At 38.7% G+C, this 18,656-nt stretch overlaps 1 protein-coding gene across 3 annotated transcripts in view; it reads left to right on the top strand.

Moving 5' to 3' along the window:
• The window catches only part of MBP (myelin basic protein), a 172,225-nt gene extending 161,089 nt beyond the window's left edge, over positions 1-11,136 (top strand). For all 3 annotated transcript variants that reach the window (XM_084850037.1, XM_084850036.1, XM_084850035.1), the window contains exons 7-9: positions 1,183-1,215; positions 3,699-3,821; positions 9,378-11,136. In XM_084850037.1, the coding sequence (XP_084706163.1) occupies positions 1,183-1,215; positions 3,699-3,821; positions 9,378-9,434 (213 nt within the window). In that variant the 3' untranslated portion in view covers positions 9,435-11,136. The remainder of the gene's footprint in view (positions 1-1,182; positions 1,216-3,698; positions 3,822-9,377) is intronic.
• Positions 11,137-18,656: the final 7,520 nt, after the last annotated feature.

Raw genomic sequence — 18,656 nt, 5'->3', positions numbered from 1 at the left:
TTATAGCACACCAGTTGGTGTGTCTATTCATCCTCAGGCCTCAACAAGGGCTATTAGCCCACCTTCTTCTAGGTCATCTTTAAGAGGCCATCATTACCCCAATACCAACTATTAGGTTTCCATCAACGCTCCCCTTGCTGTACTTCCCCTATGTTTCTTTATATCTTCAGCCTGGTGCTGTACTGTGTACCGCTTTTCCTGTGCTCCCATCTCTGCACTGCTTCCAGGGGTGGCTGCACACTTGGGCAAACTCTTGCCTGAATTGCTGGAGGCTGTGCTCACCCTCGCCACCTCAGCTCCACCTTGCAATAATCAAGCCTCTCTACCTTGTCACTTGTCCTCATAGTTTTGAAGGGAATGCCAAGCAGACCCACATTTGAACACATATGTCCCTTAGATCCCACCCACCCCCATTGTTGGAAAGACTGTCTGAAATTGAGGATAAAAATTCTAATAATGTTATACAAAGTTTGGGAAGCAAGGCAAGTCCTCAAAGTTATTTACAGTACCTGATAAGACAATGCAGATATACTGCCACCAGTTATGTCTTATTTATGGACTGAATCTGAAAAGACACCGCTCTAAACATCTAAGTCAATTCCCCTAGTTATTCCACATTATGACAGATAGCAGAATATAAAGAGCTGCTTAGTCTGAAGCAGAGGAGTAGTCTATTTAGTGCAATACTCTCAAATCTTGGCTGGAAAACTGATCATGAACTCGGTCTCAGCCAAATGCCTTTCCAATTCCAAATCCTGATACATAAACAGAGACTGAACCTGTAGCATCATGGATGAAAAGTGTGCACTTTACAGATCCACATTTTAAGATTCAAGTCAAGTTACATGTAAATATCAGCTAATAATAGTTTGACATATATTTATACTCAAGTAGGCCATTGGTGAGATATAATCATGCAAGGAGTCAGATAATGCCCAACCACTTTTCGATAATACTTGCATGTACTTGAGAAGATGGGTCTTAAGATGAGCGTCTGAAAGAAATAATGTTGTAAGCTCCTCTAAGCTACAGCCTCAAAGCCACAACCCAAACATCTCATTTTTGGAACATTGATCCTAGCTGAGAACCCATTTCACTTATGATTCCACTTTTGTACACCTTCAGTGCCTTTTTGTTCCATGGTGGTCACCATGTCACTGTTTCTGTTTCTTGCATGTGCAGGGGAGAGGATTATCCTTCAGCAGATTTAGCTGGGTAGGTGATGAACATGCTTTCATTTGCAGGCATTTTGCTTTCCCGAGGTGCAAAAAAGCATCTGTTTTCTCTGTTTTGTCTTTCCAGCTGCTGCAGAATCCTGACATTCATGTTTTTGACTTTGGCTTGTTTGCTTTATTCTTTCTGATTCATTCCTGGCTCCAAAGCAGTTTATGTCCACAGTTTTGTTGCTTGCTTGCCTTTATCCAGAAGCCTGTCAAGCTTACAGTGTGATTAAAATCCTTTTTGCCTGAGCACATAGCAACTTTACTGCATGGCAAATCTCTTTCTTTTAAGGCTATTAAAAGTTCTACTGATGTATGTGTTTCTGTAGGGAGGAAATATTTTTTAAAAAAGAAAGGATGGTTTGAAATAATGAATAACACACACCTCCAGTTCGATAATGAATTGCACACAACTTCCATATCAAACTATTTGACAGAGTGTATACATTTTGCATCCCATTATAGTGTGAGAACACCATTGCCACTTAATTTGACACCTGGTGAGTTCTTCAATGGTTGTATTTTCAAAAAGAAACAGATGGAAGATGAGTAAGACATGGTCACGTTTGTTCTTCGTTGTAGGCTGAATTATATACATGACCATTATGCAGAACATCATTAGACTGTATGAACTATTGGATCATTGTGATAAAAACAAATATTACAGAGCTTATTCTACTAAAATGTCTGTTGTCACCCTGAAGAACTAAATTTTCTCATGACTTATCCCCTGCTCTGGGAGCCAGAGAAAATTCAAAGTTGGAGGAGAAAAGAATAGCTAAATTTTAAAAATGGTTCTGCAACTGACACTTAGGATAGGCATATAACTTGTAAAGCCAGGGTTGGTACTCTCACTCTACTCCTGTTCTCATCATCTTTTGTTGTAAATATAAGTATGGACAGCATTTTTAAAGGGCTTTCCTTGCATATGTTCACACTGAGACAATGTAACTATCCAATGACTGATGTAGTTGAAGGTATAGCTGCCTCCATCAGCATCCACAGTTATCCAATTGTACCAGAACTGGCCTAAAATTTGCTCATAATTTAGTTAGTCACTGTCCTTAATTACAAGTGGAACTATTGCTTCTCTAGGAGAATATAGCTACAGCATCATGGATTTAGTAAACTTTATTTTTTTATTTATAACAACTGAAAAATTCTCAGTGAACAATGATAAAAATATCAAAATACATAAAGATTAAAAAAAAAATAAAACATGGGATTATACCAACAAAACTGTGGCTGGCCTTTTAGTCAGGAAAAGTTTGTTTGTTTGTTTGTTTGTTTGTTTAAAAAAAATGTCTTTAGCAGATGCTGAAACCAGAGAAATGTTCATGGAAGTGATAAATGGAAGAGAAGCCCATAGACTATTCACTTACATCTAGGTCAAATTTGCAACAAGAACACATTGGCACTGTCCATCATCCACTAGACATTTTGCCAGCCCATAAAAGGTCATTTCCAACTGCTTTATAGCCCCAGTGAAATGCTTCAATGGTCTCAGCTCAATTCCTATTAATTTCCTCATATTGTGGAGCAGCAGAAGTCTGGCAACTTCAGTGAACTGGTGTGGATACTGAATTACTTGTATCCTTTAAAATGGTTGCTGTGTGCTAACTGGAATGGTTTATCACTTTGATATGAAGCACATCTTTGAAGAAGACATAATCAACTTTTCTTGTAGTGTGTTTGCTGAGAAAGTTTTTACACGTTTGTAATGGACACTGCATTTACCAATCGTGGACATAAGCTTTTAAATTAAAATAACACTTCACAGTGGATGAATGGAATACTGTTTGAAAAATCCTGCTTGAACTACCAGTTCTCTTCATAAAGTTATGCAATTACTTTCGAATTTTCCCAATTTTTAACAATGCTTTTGAAAAACTGGGTAACACTGACATGTAAGAACTTCTGTTGCATAATATACCAATTTTTTTTCTATTGTGCTGAAAAATATTCAGTAAAACATTTTCAAAGCAATACATGCTTTAAAGACTAATGCATTTATGACATACATGTTGGCTGTTATCACTTGATAGTCCGAACGCATGAAACATCAGTTACACTATTAGTCATCATGGATCATCACCACCTCAGGCAATTCCCAAACAATGGGAGTGGAAGCATGCAGTAAGATATATTTTACATCCTAGCAGTTATGTAATTGCATTGAATTCACCCTCAGCTATCCAATGTACATGTTTTACTCTCCCGTGAGCACACATTTGACTGCTACCAGTCTATTCTGTCCTCAGTGGCTGTTTGAAAATACCCATCATGGCTCTAACAGCAAAATCCTATGTATGTCTATGCAGAAGTAAGTAGTCCCATTGAGTTCAGATCAGTGAGTTCAGGAGTGCAACCCTATTCTTTCATGCACTTGTCTAATTTATTAGCATTCCATCCCATTTTTCCTATATAGTAATGCTTTCCAATGACAAATCAGACATATTTCCAATTTCTGTTTTGCAGGGTGGTGAAACTCACAAGCCTGGATATGGAAGTGGCAAATTCTATGAGCATAAATATGCTCACAAGGGACACAAGGGATACCACCATGATGGCCAGGGAACACTGTCTAAAATCTTTAAACTGGTAAAGTAAAAAAATATATAGAAACCACAGATTGTGAGGAGAGGAGGGAGAAACTACTCTCTAGTTATCAGATCAACATATATTGCATTTGTTTGATAAATAGATGAAATAACCATATGCAATCATCCCAGTGCATATGTGCATATGGTTTGCACAAGCCATATGCAACATGGCTTGTGCAAGAGGATGGTAGGTCTGTAGAACAGTTGGGTATGTGGACATTTGATAACAGAACCCAGCACTCCCTATATTGCAGCAAGAATTGCTGTAATAACCAATACATGTCACCTATAATCCAGATGCTGTCTCACGAGCAGAAAGCCAAGTGAGCATAAAGCGTACGTTTCATAAAATAAAACCCAGAGGTGAGATGTGCAACATGACACAGAGGAAAGGTGGTGATAGGGCCATCAACTGATTTGAAGGGGAAAAAATCCTCCCAACAACTACCTTGTAAAATAGCTGTTTGGTGATTTTGTTACTATTAGAAATGTAAGTGAAATCACTTCCAGCCAGTTATTCAACACAATTTTATCTCTTATAAAAAATCATCTCTGGACAAAAGATATGTTTCATATGGTCTTCTCCACACTCGCACAGTTGAGTTGTTTATTTTAAGTCAAATAGCAAATTGCTGAACAAAATCCTATTTTCATTTGCTTAAATATCCTGCAAAAAAAGTAAGTGAAATTACTGTGAAAATATATGCTTGTTTTAGTCAAAGGAAATTGATAGCTCTGGTTTCAATTTCCAACACAATTGTAGCAAAAATGTACTATTATTATAGTCGTAAGAAATTATGTGAATATTGCAAATGAAAGAAAAGTAGAATCATGATCCAATTAACATGCAGTACTAGAATTTAAAATGCAAATCCTATGTAACCCTGGATGAACTTATGGTTTATTTGGCTGAAAGAGAAAGCATGTGATGGAATATGTGTGGGGGTTAACTGCTCCCCAACACAGTTTCTGTCTCAGGCAGTACCATATCTGACCCAGAAGGACTAAATGTACAGTTTAACATTAATAGCATGGTTATGCTATGCAAAATCATATATAAATGGAAACTGGCATTCAGCACCCATTTCTTTTCAACAAAATAAGACTCTGAACATTGCTCTGTTTTTCTTCCAACAAATACTGTTCCAACTAAAAATAAATGTATCTCAGACAAGGTACATTTATCTGAGGTTTGGAAACTTGCAAGATAAAATGGAGTTAAGTTTATGGTATATTTACTGTACCACGTTGCAGAACAGGAAGGAAAGTATACACCTCCACAAAATTAGAAAACTGACTCTTGTTATTCTTTTAATGCCAGAGTTCCAGTTTTCATGCAAGGTACAGGAGGAAAACTATGGACATACACACTTGCATGGCTTCGTTCATGCCAAGTGAATACAAGATTTATTCATTTAGTGCATTTCTTAGCTGCCTTTCCAGACCACCGTCTTCCCAAGGCACTTTACAATATAAAAATAGCATAGTTAGATAAAATAATTAATGTTTTGTTTCTGTAATGTCCTGGCTAACATAACTAGAGTGAATTCATCCTGCTAGGTTGCTCTCCTTCACAACTGTATTATTCTAATACAATTGCAAAAATATCGGGCTCATAGTTTGCATCCACGCAGACCCCGACAACTATTTGTACAAATTTTATCTTGTTGTTGTTGTTCAGTCATTCAGTCATGTCCGACTCTTCGTGACCCCATGGACCATAGCACGCCAGGCCTTCCTGTCCTGCGCTCTCTCCTGGAGCGTGCTCAAGTTCATATTCATTGCATCGGTGATGCTATCTAGCCATCTCATCCTCTGCCGTCCCCTTCTCCTTTTGCCTTCAATCTTTCCCAGCATCAGGGTCTTTTCCAGAGAGTTTTCTCTTCACATTAGGTGGCCAAAATATTTGAGCTTCAGCTTCAGGATCTGTCCTTCCAATGAGCACTCAGGGTTGATTTCCTTTAGGATGGACTGATTTGACCCCCTTGCAGTCCAGGGGACTCGTAAGAGTCTTCTCCAGCACCACAGTTCGAAAGCATCAATTCTTCGGCGCTCAGCCTTCCTTATAGTCCAGCTCTCACAGCCATACATTACTACTGGGAAAACCATAGCTTTGATTAGACGGACCTTTGTCGGCAAGGTGATGTCTCTGCTTCTTACTATGCTGTCTAGGTTGGCCATAGCTTTCCTCCCAAGGAGCAAGCGTCTTTTAATTACATGGCTACAGTCACCGTCTGCGGTGATCTTGGAGCCCAAGAAAGTAAAATCTGTCACTGCTTCCATTTCTTCCCCTTCTATATGCCAGGAAGTGATAGGGCCAGATGCCATGATCTTCGTTTTTTTAATGTTGAGTTTCAAACCAGCTTTTGCACTCTCCTCTTTCACCCTCAACAAGAGGCTCTTTAGATCCTCTTCGCTTTCTGCCATTAGGGTGGTATCGTTTCATATCGGAGGTTGTTGATAATTCTCCCAGCAATCTTAATTCCGACCTCTGATTCATCCAACCCGGCGTTTCTCATGATGTACTCTGCATATAAGTTAAATAAGCAGGGTGACAATATGCAGCCTTGTCGTACTCCTTTCCCAATTTTGAACCAATCGATTGTTCCATGTCTGGTTCTTAGTGTTGCTTCTTGACCCTCGTACAGGTTTCTCAGGAGACAGGTAAGGTGGTCTGGTACTCCCATCTCTTTAAGAATTTGCCACAGTTTGTTGTGACCCACACAATCAAAGGCTTTAGCGTAGTCAATGAAGCAGAAATAGACGTTTTTCTGGAATTCTCTTGCTTTCTCCATGATGCAGAGAATGTTGGCGATTTGATCTCTAGTTCCTCTGACTCTTTGGAACCCCGCTTGTACTTCCGGTAGTTCTAGCCCCTTGCTAATGTAACTAGAGTGAATTCATCCTGCTAGGTTGCTGTCTTTTGCAATTGTATTAGGATAATACAAAGGCAAAAATATAAGACTCATAGTTTGCATCAACACAGACCTGGAAGTTATTTGTATGAATCTTATCTAGCCCCAGTCCAACCATTCCTGGCTGTGTAACAGCTCTATGCTGTGATGTAACTGGCAAAAGAGGCAGTTGCAGACTCTACAGCTGGGGTTCATACTGTAGTGCCAGCACACCTTGAACCAGCTCATGAGGTCAGCATGATGCTTCAAATGTTCATGTTGCACTGAGAAAGTTTTTCAAGGTTCAGTAGTTTATGTGATGATTACAGTTTTAGTTGGATCATTTTCACTATCACAGATATTACATCATGATGAAGCAAATGGGCAAAAAAGAAGGGGAGGAAAAGAAATGTTGTACAATACTAAATACAAATAAGAAGCTATTGTGAGGTTAAAATAAATAAGAAAAAAATGATGCTTGGTTACATCAAAAGATATGTAATTTAATCTGCATTGGCTTAAAGCCAGCAAGCAATTATAGTAACAAAAAAATAGCTTTTTCCAGCTAAACAATGTATCTGGCAATATAATGCATCTGTATTTGGTGTGATGGGCTTTTCTGGAAATAATTGTCATGGTCAAAGTTATACGACTTCTGGAGAATACAGTGAATTATAATATAACATCTGGAAGCATGTTCCACTAAAATAAATAGGGGGCACTTTAAAGAAAATATGTAGAACTATCCCATCCTATTCCTAAGTATTACCATCTGTTGTTTTAAACAGAATATTTTATATGTTTTCACATATTTCCAGTCTTAAGCATAATTTCTAAAAGCGTCATTTTCATACACATTCAGTGTTTCTGGGTAGATACATGTTTACATAACCTCATTTTTAATTTAGATGCCATTGAAGTTGGCCATTAGATTTGCATGCCAATAGAGCTGACCATTACATTAGGTCATCATTCTCTCCTAATATACATTATTGCAATTTCATCCAAGGTTCCTATAAGCACAGTTCCCTACAGTATCCTTCATAAACATCTTCAAAAATTCAAGATTATCCAACATATAATAACTTAATATGAAATGATGCCCATTATTTATATATTACCCAACATTTTCTTTGAAACATGACTCCTTAAACAACAGCTAATTGGGTTTCCATGAGAAGTAATCGATTTAAAAGGTCTACTATAATGTAGAAATTAACAATTCGTAGGACATAATTAATAGTCCATTAAATATAATTACGACACTTTGCCTATTCTGATTTATGAAACTAAGCAATGGTGTGGCTCAGTAGCAGTTGAGACGATAAATGAACAGAGAAATATCGAAAGGAAATAATGTGATGTTTGCTGACTGTATCATCAAAGTAATCACAGAGCCAAAATTGGGAAGGGCCAAAAACCATGTAGTGTAACCCTACAACAGACATAAATGTGTATTGGCAAATGGTGGGAACAAGTCCAAAAAGATCGTCTGGGATAATCTGAAGGAGATCGCTAAAACCTGTTGCTGTTCTCATTTCATGGGAATTATAGGTAAATCACCTGTAATGTCTTCGTCTCCTGCCTTCTGTCTGTATATTTGCTAGAACCATAAGGAGAATAAAGTGGCCCCTGAGTATCTCCTAATTTTTAAAGAGACCTAAATACTAGACAGTGATGGAAAAAAAATATCCTAAATCAAAACAGAATGAATGGCACAGTTGAACTTAGGGGGTATTTGCAAGGCAAGTGGTCTTCCCAGCTCTGCCGCCAGTGCGTCTCCTAGATGGCAGTCACAACAGCTCAGCAATATTGTGCAGATCAGGGAGTGCTGCTCTTCCCTTTCCCTTGACGTTAGTGGGGAGACGGCAGTGTGACGACTCTGCAATACTAGCGGAACAAGGATGAGGAGAGTGACAGGACTCGTCAGTGCCGAGTGGAATTTGAAGTTTTAAAGAGTGGAATTTGAAGAGTGCCTTCCCCTACCTTTGTCAAAGCATTCAAAGGATGCACCAGAGTTGTGAAAACACAGATCATGAGTTAGCACTGCTAATTAAAGGTATTTTGGGGGTGCTCACACTTGTGACAGTTTTTTCTAAGAAACCTGAGAACTAGCCAAATGCTGGCGCTAACCATATAAGATAGCAGAGGGTATAATTGTGAATGGCATTTCCATTTTTGGTTTGGTTTGAGGGATCTCAGTTTCTCTGGCCTCTCCAGCAACAATGAAGAGAATCAATTAGAAATCATCAACACTCTAGTACATTGAAAAAGAGATTTATTATGGAAGATGCTAGCAAGCCTTGTATATCTGGCATTTCATTAGTATAAACTCTGTGTATTTTAAAATTTCATAGTAAAAATATTATTAAATATTTTCCTAAAAGGAAAACTTTATTTTAAAATGCAGTACATTTAGGGATAGAAATAGTAAAGAAACCTAGGACACAATCCAATAAGCAATGTTTAGGATCCCAACAAAAGGCCTGTTTGAATAAATGAAGATTGGGAAGAAGTCACAATTGCTAGATGGTCCTGAGTCAATGGAAATAATCAGTGCCGATTTATACCTCAGACTACGGAATTTGGTAGAGCAAACATATACTGTACATTGGAGTAGTGTGTTCATTTCAACCCCATTTCATTTCTTCTTTTCAAAGGGAAGTTCTGGTTCCCGACCTGGTTCCCGGTCTGGATCTCCTGTTGCTAGGCGCTGAAGCTCTACATTGTCATCAAAGGGCTACGTTCTCTGCTTCATAACATAGCTGCCTTAAAAGTTCAGTAACAAATTGCAGATTTCCCTAGATAGAAACACAATCTATTTGTTAATGTCAGTTGAGTTGTGCATGCCGTAGGAGTATACAAAATGGTATCGGCAAATGCTGACCAAGAGTTAAACAGAAGTAAGCAAAGAAAAAGCACCTCCTAAACTTGCAATGAAGCTTTTACTTGCTCTCAGCATTACTTTAGGGAAAGTAACAGAATTCCCCCATATTATTCATTCTTCTTCAAGGTGTTCCCAAAGAATATAGGGCCTTAATTTCTCAAGCATATACATTAAGTCCCTTTCAGGTTTCTTTTTCACTAAACCTTAAGTAACAACATAAAACACATAAATTGTCTAAATTAGTGTTGCCATTAATGAATCTTTGAGATCTCTGCTGTAAACAAACAATAATAAAAACATGTGCAGAAGTTGTAAGGACTGTTTATCCATGTTTTTATGATTTGGTTTTAATTTATTATGATTTGGGTTTTTTCAGTACCCTTTCTCTCACAATTTTGTTTTATTTTCCTAACTGGATTAGGCAGTCATGGAAAGGTATATTAAATTGGGAGTTCAAGGTATGTTGAGATGTGGGAGAAGGCAGCTGTTACTGTTTCAATGAGACTGAGCAATTGTAATAAAGCATTACACACATTTTAAAGAACTTCTGGTGCATGACAAATTGCTCATCACGCCCAACATATTAGGAATTAAGAGTGGCTGGGAGAGAGAAAAGAGGATATCAAACTTGAATTAGACTAGTTTTTCAACAGAAAATGAGAGGTAATCCCAAAGAAGGAAAACCACCTGGACACATGAAAATGGATGCCCTTGAAGCTCCACACAGGCACTTGCTGCAAAGTAAGATCTTTTGCAGCTAAAATAAAAAGTCTAATTTCTAAATGACAGAAAGCCCTTTGGTGAGGAAGTTTCAGATAGTAGCTGCACACATAAAGTTAGCATTTCTAGCTGTCTTGTTAGTGCAGCAAAGCTAACATGCAGTGCACCAGAGCAAACTACACTGTTGTGTTGTAGATAATATACATTAAAACTAATGAACTAGAGATAGATATTAACAGTTCACACATATACTAAGGTATACACATGTGGAAATGGGTTTACCCTTCTACATGAAGAAAAATGCTCTTCTGAATTGCACTGTTTTTAATGTTCAACCTATTCTGTCTCTAAACCATCTTCCTTTATTCATGCAATGTTTTGTTTGAGCTTATATGATGTAGACAGTATAGTTAAGACTAAGTTGGCACCTGCCTTTAGCTAAGCTTATGAATATCAGGAGTTATCAATGTTAATGCCAGCTGACATATGGTGGATATTCTTGTTGTTAAAGATGGATCACTTTCATCTACCATAGGTTTCAAGCAACATTCTTAATATGTGGCAATGAAAGATGAGGGGGTAGAAAAACACAGAAACTAAACAAAACAGAATACCAAAACTGTTAAGCACACACTTCTATTACATCTTCTTTCAAAATGTTGTTGGCTATGTGTATTTTTCTATGTGTAGCCTCATCCAGTTCTGTATTCCACAACATAATAGTGAGTTTCTTTTAAGTGTATTGTTCTTAAAAGTGTATGAATACAACTCCTAAAAAATCAATATTGAAATAAAATACTCAACTTTTAATGAAATTTTGAGGATTTTTTTAAAGGTTTTATACAAGGGTCTTAAAGTGAATCACGCAAAATGCTAAACTGGATGACTGAAGTATGTCCAAAACTCCACTGTGACTGAATTAGACAATTAACCTTTTAGAACATTCTGTATACCTTTAGGAAGAACTGATAGATGCAAAATTTGACCAAATATTTTCTTCCTGTCTTTGCTTGCTATAGAAAATTTTCCACCTCCTTGGAAGTGTCAATTGCCAACTTTTACATGATCATTCAGAATCCTTTAGGTTGCAATCCTATGCTGTTTGGACATTTTAAAAGTCCTACAATTTCCAGCATTCCCCAGCCAACCATGCTGGGAATTGTAGGACTTTTTTCTGTCTGGACATGCATAGGATTGCACCCTTAAAATGCAAAGACTGTACTGCCAAGTAGATACGTTTAGGACTGGGTTGTAAGTGTGACTCTATATATTCAGTTAAGTCAAAGCCATCAAATATATTGTAGCCAATGTGCATCAGTGCAAGTCACCAATATCCTTTTTTCAGATTTTGGGCTCAAGCCTAACTTGGAAGCGGCAAAGGAATTTATTCTTTATAAAAAGTCCAGGACCATATTTTCCAGTCTCAAAAGTATCAAGACAAAAACATTCATTCATACCCATGATAACGAGGAACTGATCGATTCTTGCCCTCCAGCTGCTATACACAAAAGACAGATACCCTACAGCTCCTAGAGTCTGCTTACTCTCCCACTTCAACATGACCTGTTTCTCCTTAGGTGATAAACTTGAATCTGGGTTGCAGCACTTCAGACTACAGGTGGATGATCAAGATAACTGAATGTTATCCAATAAAGAAATCCTCCACACAGAAAACTAAAACTCCGGGGCCTTCACCCTGACAGTCTAGTGGTAGGTTTGGGGGATGTTTTGGTTTTGTTTTATAAAGTATTGTAAAACAAAATCCTTTGTTTTACAAAGGAGAGCCAGCGTGGTGTAGTGGCAAGAGTGTTGGACTAGGAGCTGGGAGATCCGGGTTCTAGTCCACACTCGGCCATGGAAGCTCACTGGGTGACTTTGGGCCAGTCACAGACTCTCAGCCCAACCCACCTCACAGGGTTGTTGTTGTGAGGATAAAATGGAGAGGAGGAGGATAATATAAGCCGCCTTGGGTTCCTTGCAAGATGAAAAAAGGCGGGGTATAAATGCAATCAATCAATCAATCAATCAATAATATTCAGTCACATAAGCTCCCACCTGTAGTGTGAAGCCAAGATAAACATTTATGCCTACTTGAAAACTAAGCACAGGATACCAAGCTTCCTTTGGTCTTCCATTGTTTATTGGGCTTCTGACAGGATTAATCTGATCTCTCAGGCCAATTGTATATGGCTATAAACTCTCAGTCATCCCAACACACACACACCCCACAAACATCCTGTCAGATACACACACGAAGGAACATAGGCCTCTCAACCATATTTAGTCTCTGCACAAGGAGACTCCCTAACACAATGTGAGATGCTTATCACTTCTCAGACTGGCTACTGTTTGGGGGCAATTACTTTGAATGCTATAAAACTTTAATACATAGTGACCAATTGGAATAAGTACTGGTAAGTTTACAGATTCTAGTTATACAGTGACAACTGCAAACTTCTTGTAACATATCAGCTCAACCTTAGAACGGTTACAGTAACAAACTAGCTACAAGAGGTCCGATGAAATGCCTATATCCCCACAAAAAAATCTAAAAAAAAATTAATTCTAAAACAATACCTTTGTCCTATGGACTGTCCTAAGGGTTGCCCTTCTCATGATGTAAAACCAATTAAAAAGTATTCAAGTGTAGAAATGTAACAACTTTATATAAATGGAAACCAAAATAGTACAAAATGCAATAGCACAAAATGGGATACATGGTGGCTAAAATCTTTGGGGTATATATTGGGCAATACTACTAGAGTAAGTATATATCCAGCTAGCATACTTTAAGTGGGCCAAAGATATCAACCAGACAAAGCATGGAAGCACTGCTCCTTTGGAAATTTTAATGGGGCAACAGATGGAGAGAAATGAGGTTTTTCTCATGTGGAACTCTACAGCAAACTTCCTCAAACTTTTTAAAAACTCGTCAACATTTTTTAAAGTCCCAAAGAGCAGGGAAGTAACTAAATTAAAACATAAAGATCTCATTAGGGAGCATAAAAATGATTTCTGAGATGATCAACTTTGAGGACTGTATATCAAATTTGTTCACTTGTGACTGAGAAGTGTTCACTATAGCTTCACTATTTTCTTCTGAGAAGAAAAGTCTTGGCCACCAAAGACCTGAGCCAATCGAGCACCTACAATTATTAATAAAGGGGAAAAAATCAGGATATGTTATTCCCTGGAACCCAAGCTGCAGTCTGTGTTTCTCTATACTATACACCAACACACTCCTCACCACAGTGAAATATTCTGTGAGTACCACATCTTGTCTTAACTGGCAATAGAAAACTTGAATTCTACATTCTGGAAAAAATGGCAATCCTTCCAAAGAATTGTGAAACCACTATAAATTGTGAAAATTAAGTTCTGAAAATTTACATAATTTGGCATTGTAATTTTTTTAATGATGTAAGCCACCTTGAGGCAGCAAAAACATAGGTTAAAAATGATTAACAAATAATAAATAGAAATAAATTATATTCAACCAATATTCAATATCAATATAATTAATACAATATTCAATTATATTAAATCAAAAAGTTGATTTCTAGGTTTTGGAATGCATTTTTTTCTTCACATAGAATTTTCACTTAAAAAAAAATCTTGAAAGTTAGGTGGGAGGGGTAACTGGGGGCGGCCTGTGGACTGCATGTTGCCCACCCCAATTTAGAATCTCACTGGATCCAATCAATATATATTTTACTCCCAATGCTCTTAATTAGGGACTGTCAATAAATTGGTTTGGATCCAGAGAAGAGTGAACAGAGTTCCACTCACAAGGGGCTTTCCTATCTCCTCCTCCTCCTCTTAGATACTTCAACATCCTGAAAACCTACTCCTGATTGTCATGGAACCTTCTAGAATAGCACATGAGGCTGGATCAGGAGGAACTGGCACAAATCAGGAACTGCTTCCCTTGCATGAGTGGAAGGTACTTCCTCTTGTACAAGAACCTCTTTGGATCTGCTAGACATTGTCATCATATATTCCATATTCTGGTCAGAAAAAGCAATGTCATCTCTCATTCTTTCAGCAGAGCCATCAGGAAATAATGCCATATCTTTAAAAGCATAAGAAGCCAGTAAGTCGTTTATTTTATTACTGCACTGTAATATTTAGCATTTTCTATAGGGGAAAATATCACAACACTTAAAAGATGGGCAGAAAGCTCAGCAAGAACAACCTCCACTTAGCCTTTAGAGGCTTTAGAGAAAGGAACTGGCAGAAGAACTCTCAGAATCACTGTCTACTATCTTTGAGAAATCATGGAAGATGGGTGAAGTGCCAGATGACAGGAAGAGGGCTAATGTTGTCCCACTCTTCAAAGAGGGCAAAAAGGAGGAACCTGGGAACTACAGACCAGTCAGTCTGACATCAATCCCCAGGAAAATTCTGGAGCAGATTATAAAACAATCCATCTGTAAGCACCTTGAAAATAATGCAGTAATTACTCGAAGCCAACATGGATCTGTCAAGAACAAATCCTACCAGACGAATCTGATCTGATTTTTTGATCAGGTAACCTCCCTTGTGGACTGTGGGAATGCTGTGGACATAATATATCTCAACTTCAGTAAAGCTTTTGACAAAGTGCCCCATGATATTCTGATTAGCAAAGTAGCTCAAAGTGGGCTAGATGAAACAACTATCAGGTGGATCCACTGTTGGCGACAGAATCGGATGCAAAAGGTGCTTATCAATGGGATCTTCTCAAACTGGGGAGAGGTAACGAACGGGGTACTGCAGGGCTCAGTCCTGGGCCCAGTGCTCTTTAACATTTTGATTACTGACTTGGAGGAGGAGGTGCAGGGAATGCTGATCAGATTTGCAGATGATACAAAATTGGGAGGGATAACTAATACATTGGAAGACAGAAACAAAACTCAAAGTGATCTTGATAGGCTGGAGTGCTGGGCTGAAAACAACAGACTGGAATTTAATAGGGATAAATGCCAAGTTGTGTACCTTGGAAAAAGAAACCAAATGCAGTTACAAGATGGGGGATACGTGGCTCAACAATACTACAAGCGAGAAGGATCTTGGAATTGTTGTCGATCACAACCTGAATATGAGCCAACAATGTGATGTGGCTGCAAAAAAAGGCCAATGTTATTTTGGGCTGCATTAATAGAAGTATAGCTTCCAAATCCCATGAAGTACTAGTTCCCCTCTACTCAGCACTGGTTAGGCCTCATCTGTATTACTGTGTCCAGTTCTGGGTACCACACTTTAAGAAGGATGAAGACAAACTGGGAAAGTTTCAGAGGAGGGCAATGAAGATGATCAGGGGAATGGAAACAAAGCCCTATGAGGAGAGACTGAAAGAACTGGGCATGTTTATCCTTAAGAAGAGAAGACTGAGGGGAGATATGATAGCACTCTTCAAGTACTTGAAAGGTTGTCACAGAGAGGAAGGCCAGGATCTCTTCTCGACCATCCCAGAGTGCAGGACACAGAATAATGGGCTCAAGTCACAGGAAGCCAGATTCTGGCTGAACATCAGGAAAAACTTCCTGACTGTTAGAGCAATACAACAATGGAACCAATTACCTAGGGAGGTAGTGGGCTCTCCCACACTAGGGGAATTCAAGATGAGGCTGGACAGCCATCTGTTAGGGATGGTCTGACTTGAATTCCTGCATAGCACAGGGGGTTGGACTCGATTGTCTTATAGGCCCCTTCCAACCCTATTCTGTGATTCTATGTTCAACAGAAAATACAAAAAAGTGTGTGTGTTGGTGTACGTGCGTGTGTGCGTGTAAATAAATAAATAAATAATCTGCAAGGTGGAATATAAAAGTTTCTTGACTTAATTTGGTAAATTTGGTCCTGTTTAACTTCAGAACCTACACTGAACTGGTTCTAACACCCAAGTGGGTAACCAAGCTAATACAAACAGACAAACATCGCTACAGACAAAAGTGTAAATTCAAATCTATTCATTTAGAAAATTACAGAATTAAAAGAATTTTGTGATTTTCTAAATAACAGATTTTAAGAGGAAGCAGCTTGCCTCTTCAGGTATGAGATTTAGCTGATGAAGCATCATTAAAAGCTTGAGGTACAGATGCTATGTTATCTCAAGAGGAAACATGCAAAGGCCACTCAAAGATGAGAGGAAGGAATCATCACTAGCTGAAAACTATGCGTACTGGTAGCTGTACATTTTTCCCTAATAATATACTGGGATAAACAGTAGGAAAGCAATTTCAGCAGTTCTCTTGACATTTAGGTTCAAGTGTGTTTCAAATTACACAGTCAAGGAAGTTAATTCTATAGTTAAGGTGAGTGGCTTCTTTAGCAAAGCCTGAAAATTCTATTCATAAAATTGAGAGAATTTGCCCTATCAGTATGGAATTTGCCAAGGAAAACCTACCTGGGTGATGGTATAATGTGAAAATAATCAGTGAAGAATGGCTTTTATAGCAGCTTTAAAAAAATAACATCCACATGCAAGGTCCCATATTTGGAGCATGTTTCTACCCATCCAAAACTTACCTTCAGTTCTCCTTCCCCCCAACTATTTTGGCAATTTATTTGCAAGGATGTTACAGGCGTTTGTCAATAAAAATCTGTTGTATAACTTAATACTCTTGGGAGAAAGTCTGAAATACCCAAACTCAACCATTTAGAGATGGTGACCAAGAAGATATGTCAACTGATTAAAAAATATACCAGTCCAACTGAAGGGAAATAAGAAACCTCACAGGACTTGGAGATGGAGACAAGACCAGCTGAATATATTCCTAGGAACCATCATAGGAAAGTCAGGAGGTACATAAGAAAGGAAGGCCAAGAGTATCGCCAGTTATTGTCTTAGTCCTCCTACTTGAGCACTCCTTTCAGAGCACTGTTTAATTAAACTGTGGGGTATGCCAAACTACCCCCAGAAGTTAGCATCCCTCCCATATAACTGCTGCTCTGGGTGGGTGTTGGCATCTTATAGTCCTGGTGGTCAAATTTCCTTATGAAAGTTTAAAAGGCTGAGGCAGAAAAATGAGGGCCACCTCAACAGACCTGGGCAGAATTTTCCTTGGATCACTGCGAGGGCAAAAGTGAGAATAAAGGAATTTATACTAAGTGCATGTCCAGCCTGAGCCATACCACCATCAAGAACTTTTAGTCTCAAGCTCCAACCACCATCTAAAATTGGGAGACACAAGAATTAAAAGTGCTGTCACAGAAACCAGGGAATCGCAAAAACGACAACAAAGTATGCAGAACAGTAGCAGTTGCTGATCTCTTGGGATTCCAGGTCAAAGCCAGCACTTATTGCAGGAAGAGTTCCTTGCTTGAGACATTAAATGCCTACATCTCTGAACTCATGGCAAGGAAAAGGAGGAATTCTCAATAAGTTTTGAATTTGTTGGCTCCAGTCAAGGTGAGAAATGAAGGCCTGGACAACTTCCTGATTCAGTCACAGACCTTGAGCTTCTGTTTTCCAGAACTGTCATCCAAAGGAAGGTCAGGGTACAGCAGTGCCCATAACATTTGAGGAAGGTTAATTGAACAGAGCATGGGAACCAAGAGGGCAAGGTGAGGGAAGTTTACCAATACTATTAATTTTTGAGAACCGCCCAGAGAGCTTCGGCTATTGGGTGGTATAGAAATGAAATAAAACAAACAAACAAACAAATAAATATCCCCACATTGCTGACAGGTCTAGGTGTGCAGAACGTGTGAGTCACCAGCTGCCCAAAGCAAAATTAAACTCTTGCATTCCAGAGATAACAGATCTGTCATGCCAACCAATAGAAACTCATATATTAAAGGCCTATTTCTCATAGCAGAGAGTTTTAAAAAGATGAAACGTGCAAGTGGTCTAATCACATAGCTATGTAGAAAAAGGCAGTGTTGCAGAAATCTAGGTGCTCCATACCCCAGGGATCTAAAAACTGAGGCAGGAAACAGTTTTTACCTTTTTCTATGTGTGCTCCTGCTTGGATGAGCTGTACCTGGCCTCCTGTTACCCCTTAGCAGCTACTCTTTTCTTTTCCCTGCTCACTTAGCTTCTTTAGTCTCACTGCCCTTTCAGGGCAGCATGGCTTAACGGTGCTCTCAAACTGAGGTGGAGGTAGACTTGTAGCAAAGGCTGTGAGCGTATACGAGTGTTCTTCCCTCAGCAGTGAGAGTCACAACCCGCAGCCACTTACTGAGTAGAATGCTCCCAAGTCAGAAATTACCATTTCCAGGTAAGTTCAGATAAGTACTACTTGAAAGAAAGACAATGAAGATTTGCAAGACATCCCAGAAGGATCTCTTCTCTCAGTGTCGTGTTCAGTTTCTACATCTTTCACATCTTCCGATTTGGCTGGTTCCT

This window comes from Heloderma suspectum, chromosome 4 (genome assembly GCF_057233095.1).
Source record: "Heloderma suspectum isolate Gila_16-S chromosome 4, 16-S_ref, whole genome shotgun sequence".
Classification (NCBI taxonomy): domain Eukaryota; kingdom Metazoa; phylum Chordata; class Lepidosauria; order Squamata; family Helodermatidae; genus Heloderma; species Heloderma suspectum.
This window is presented reverse-complemented; position numbering and strand designations above follow the sequence as displayed.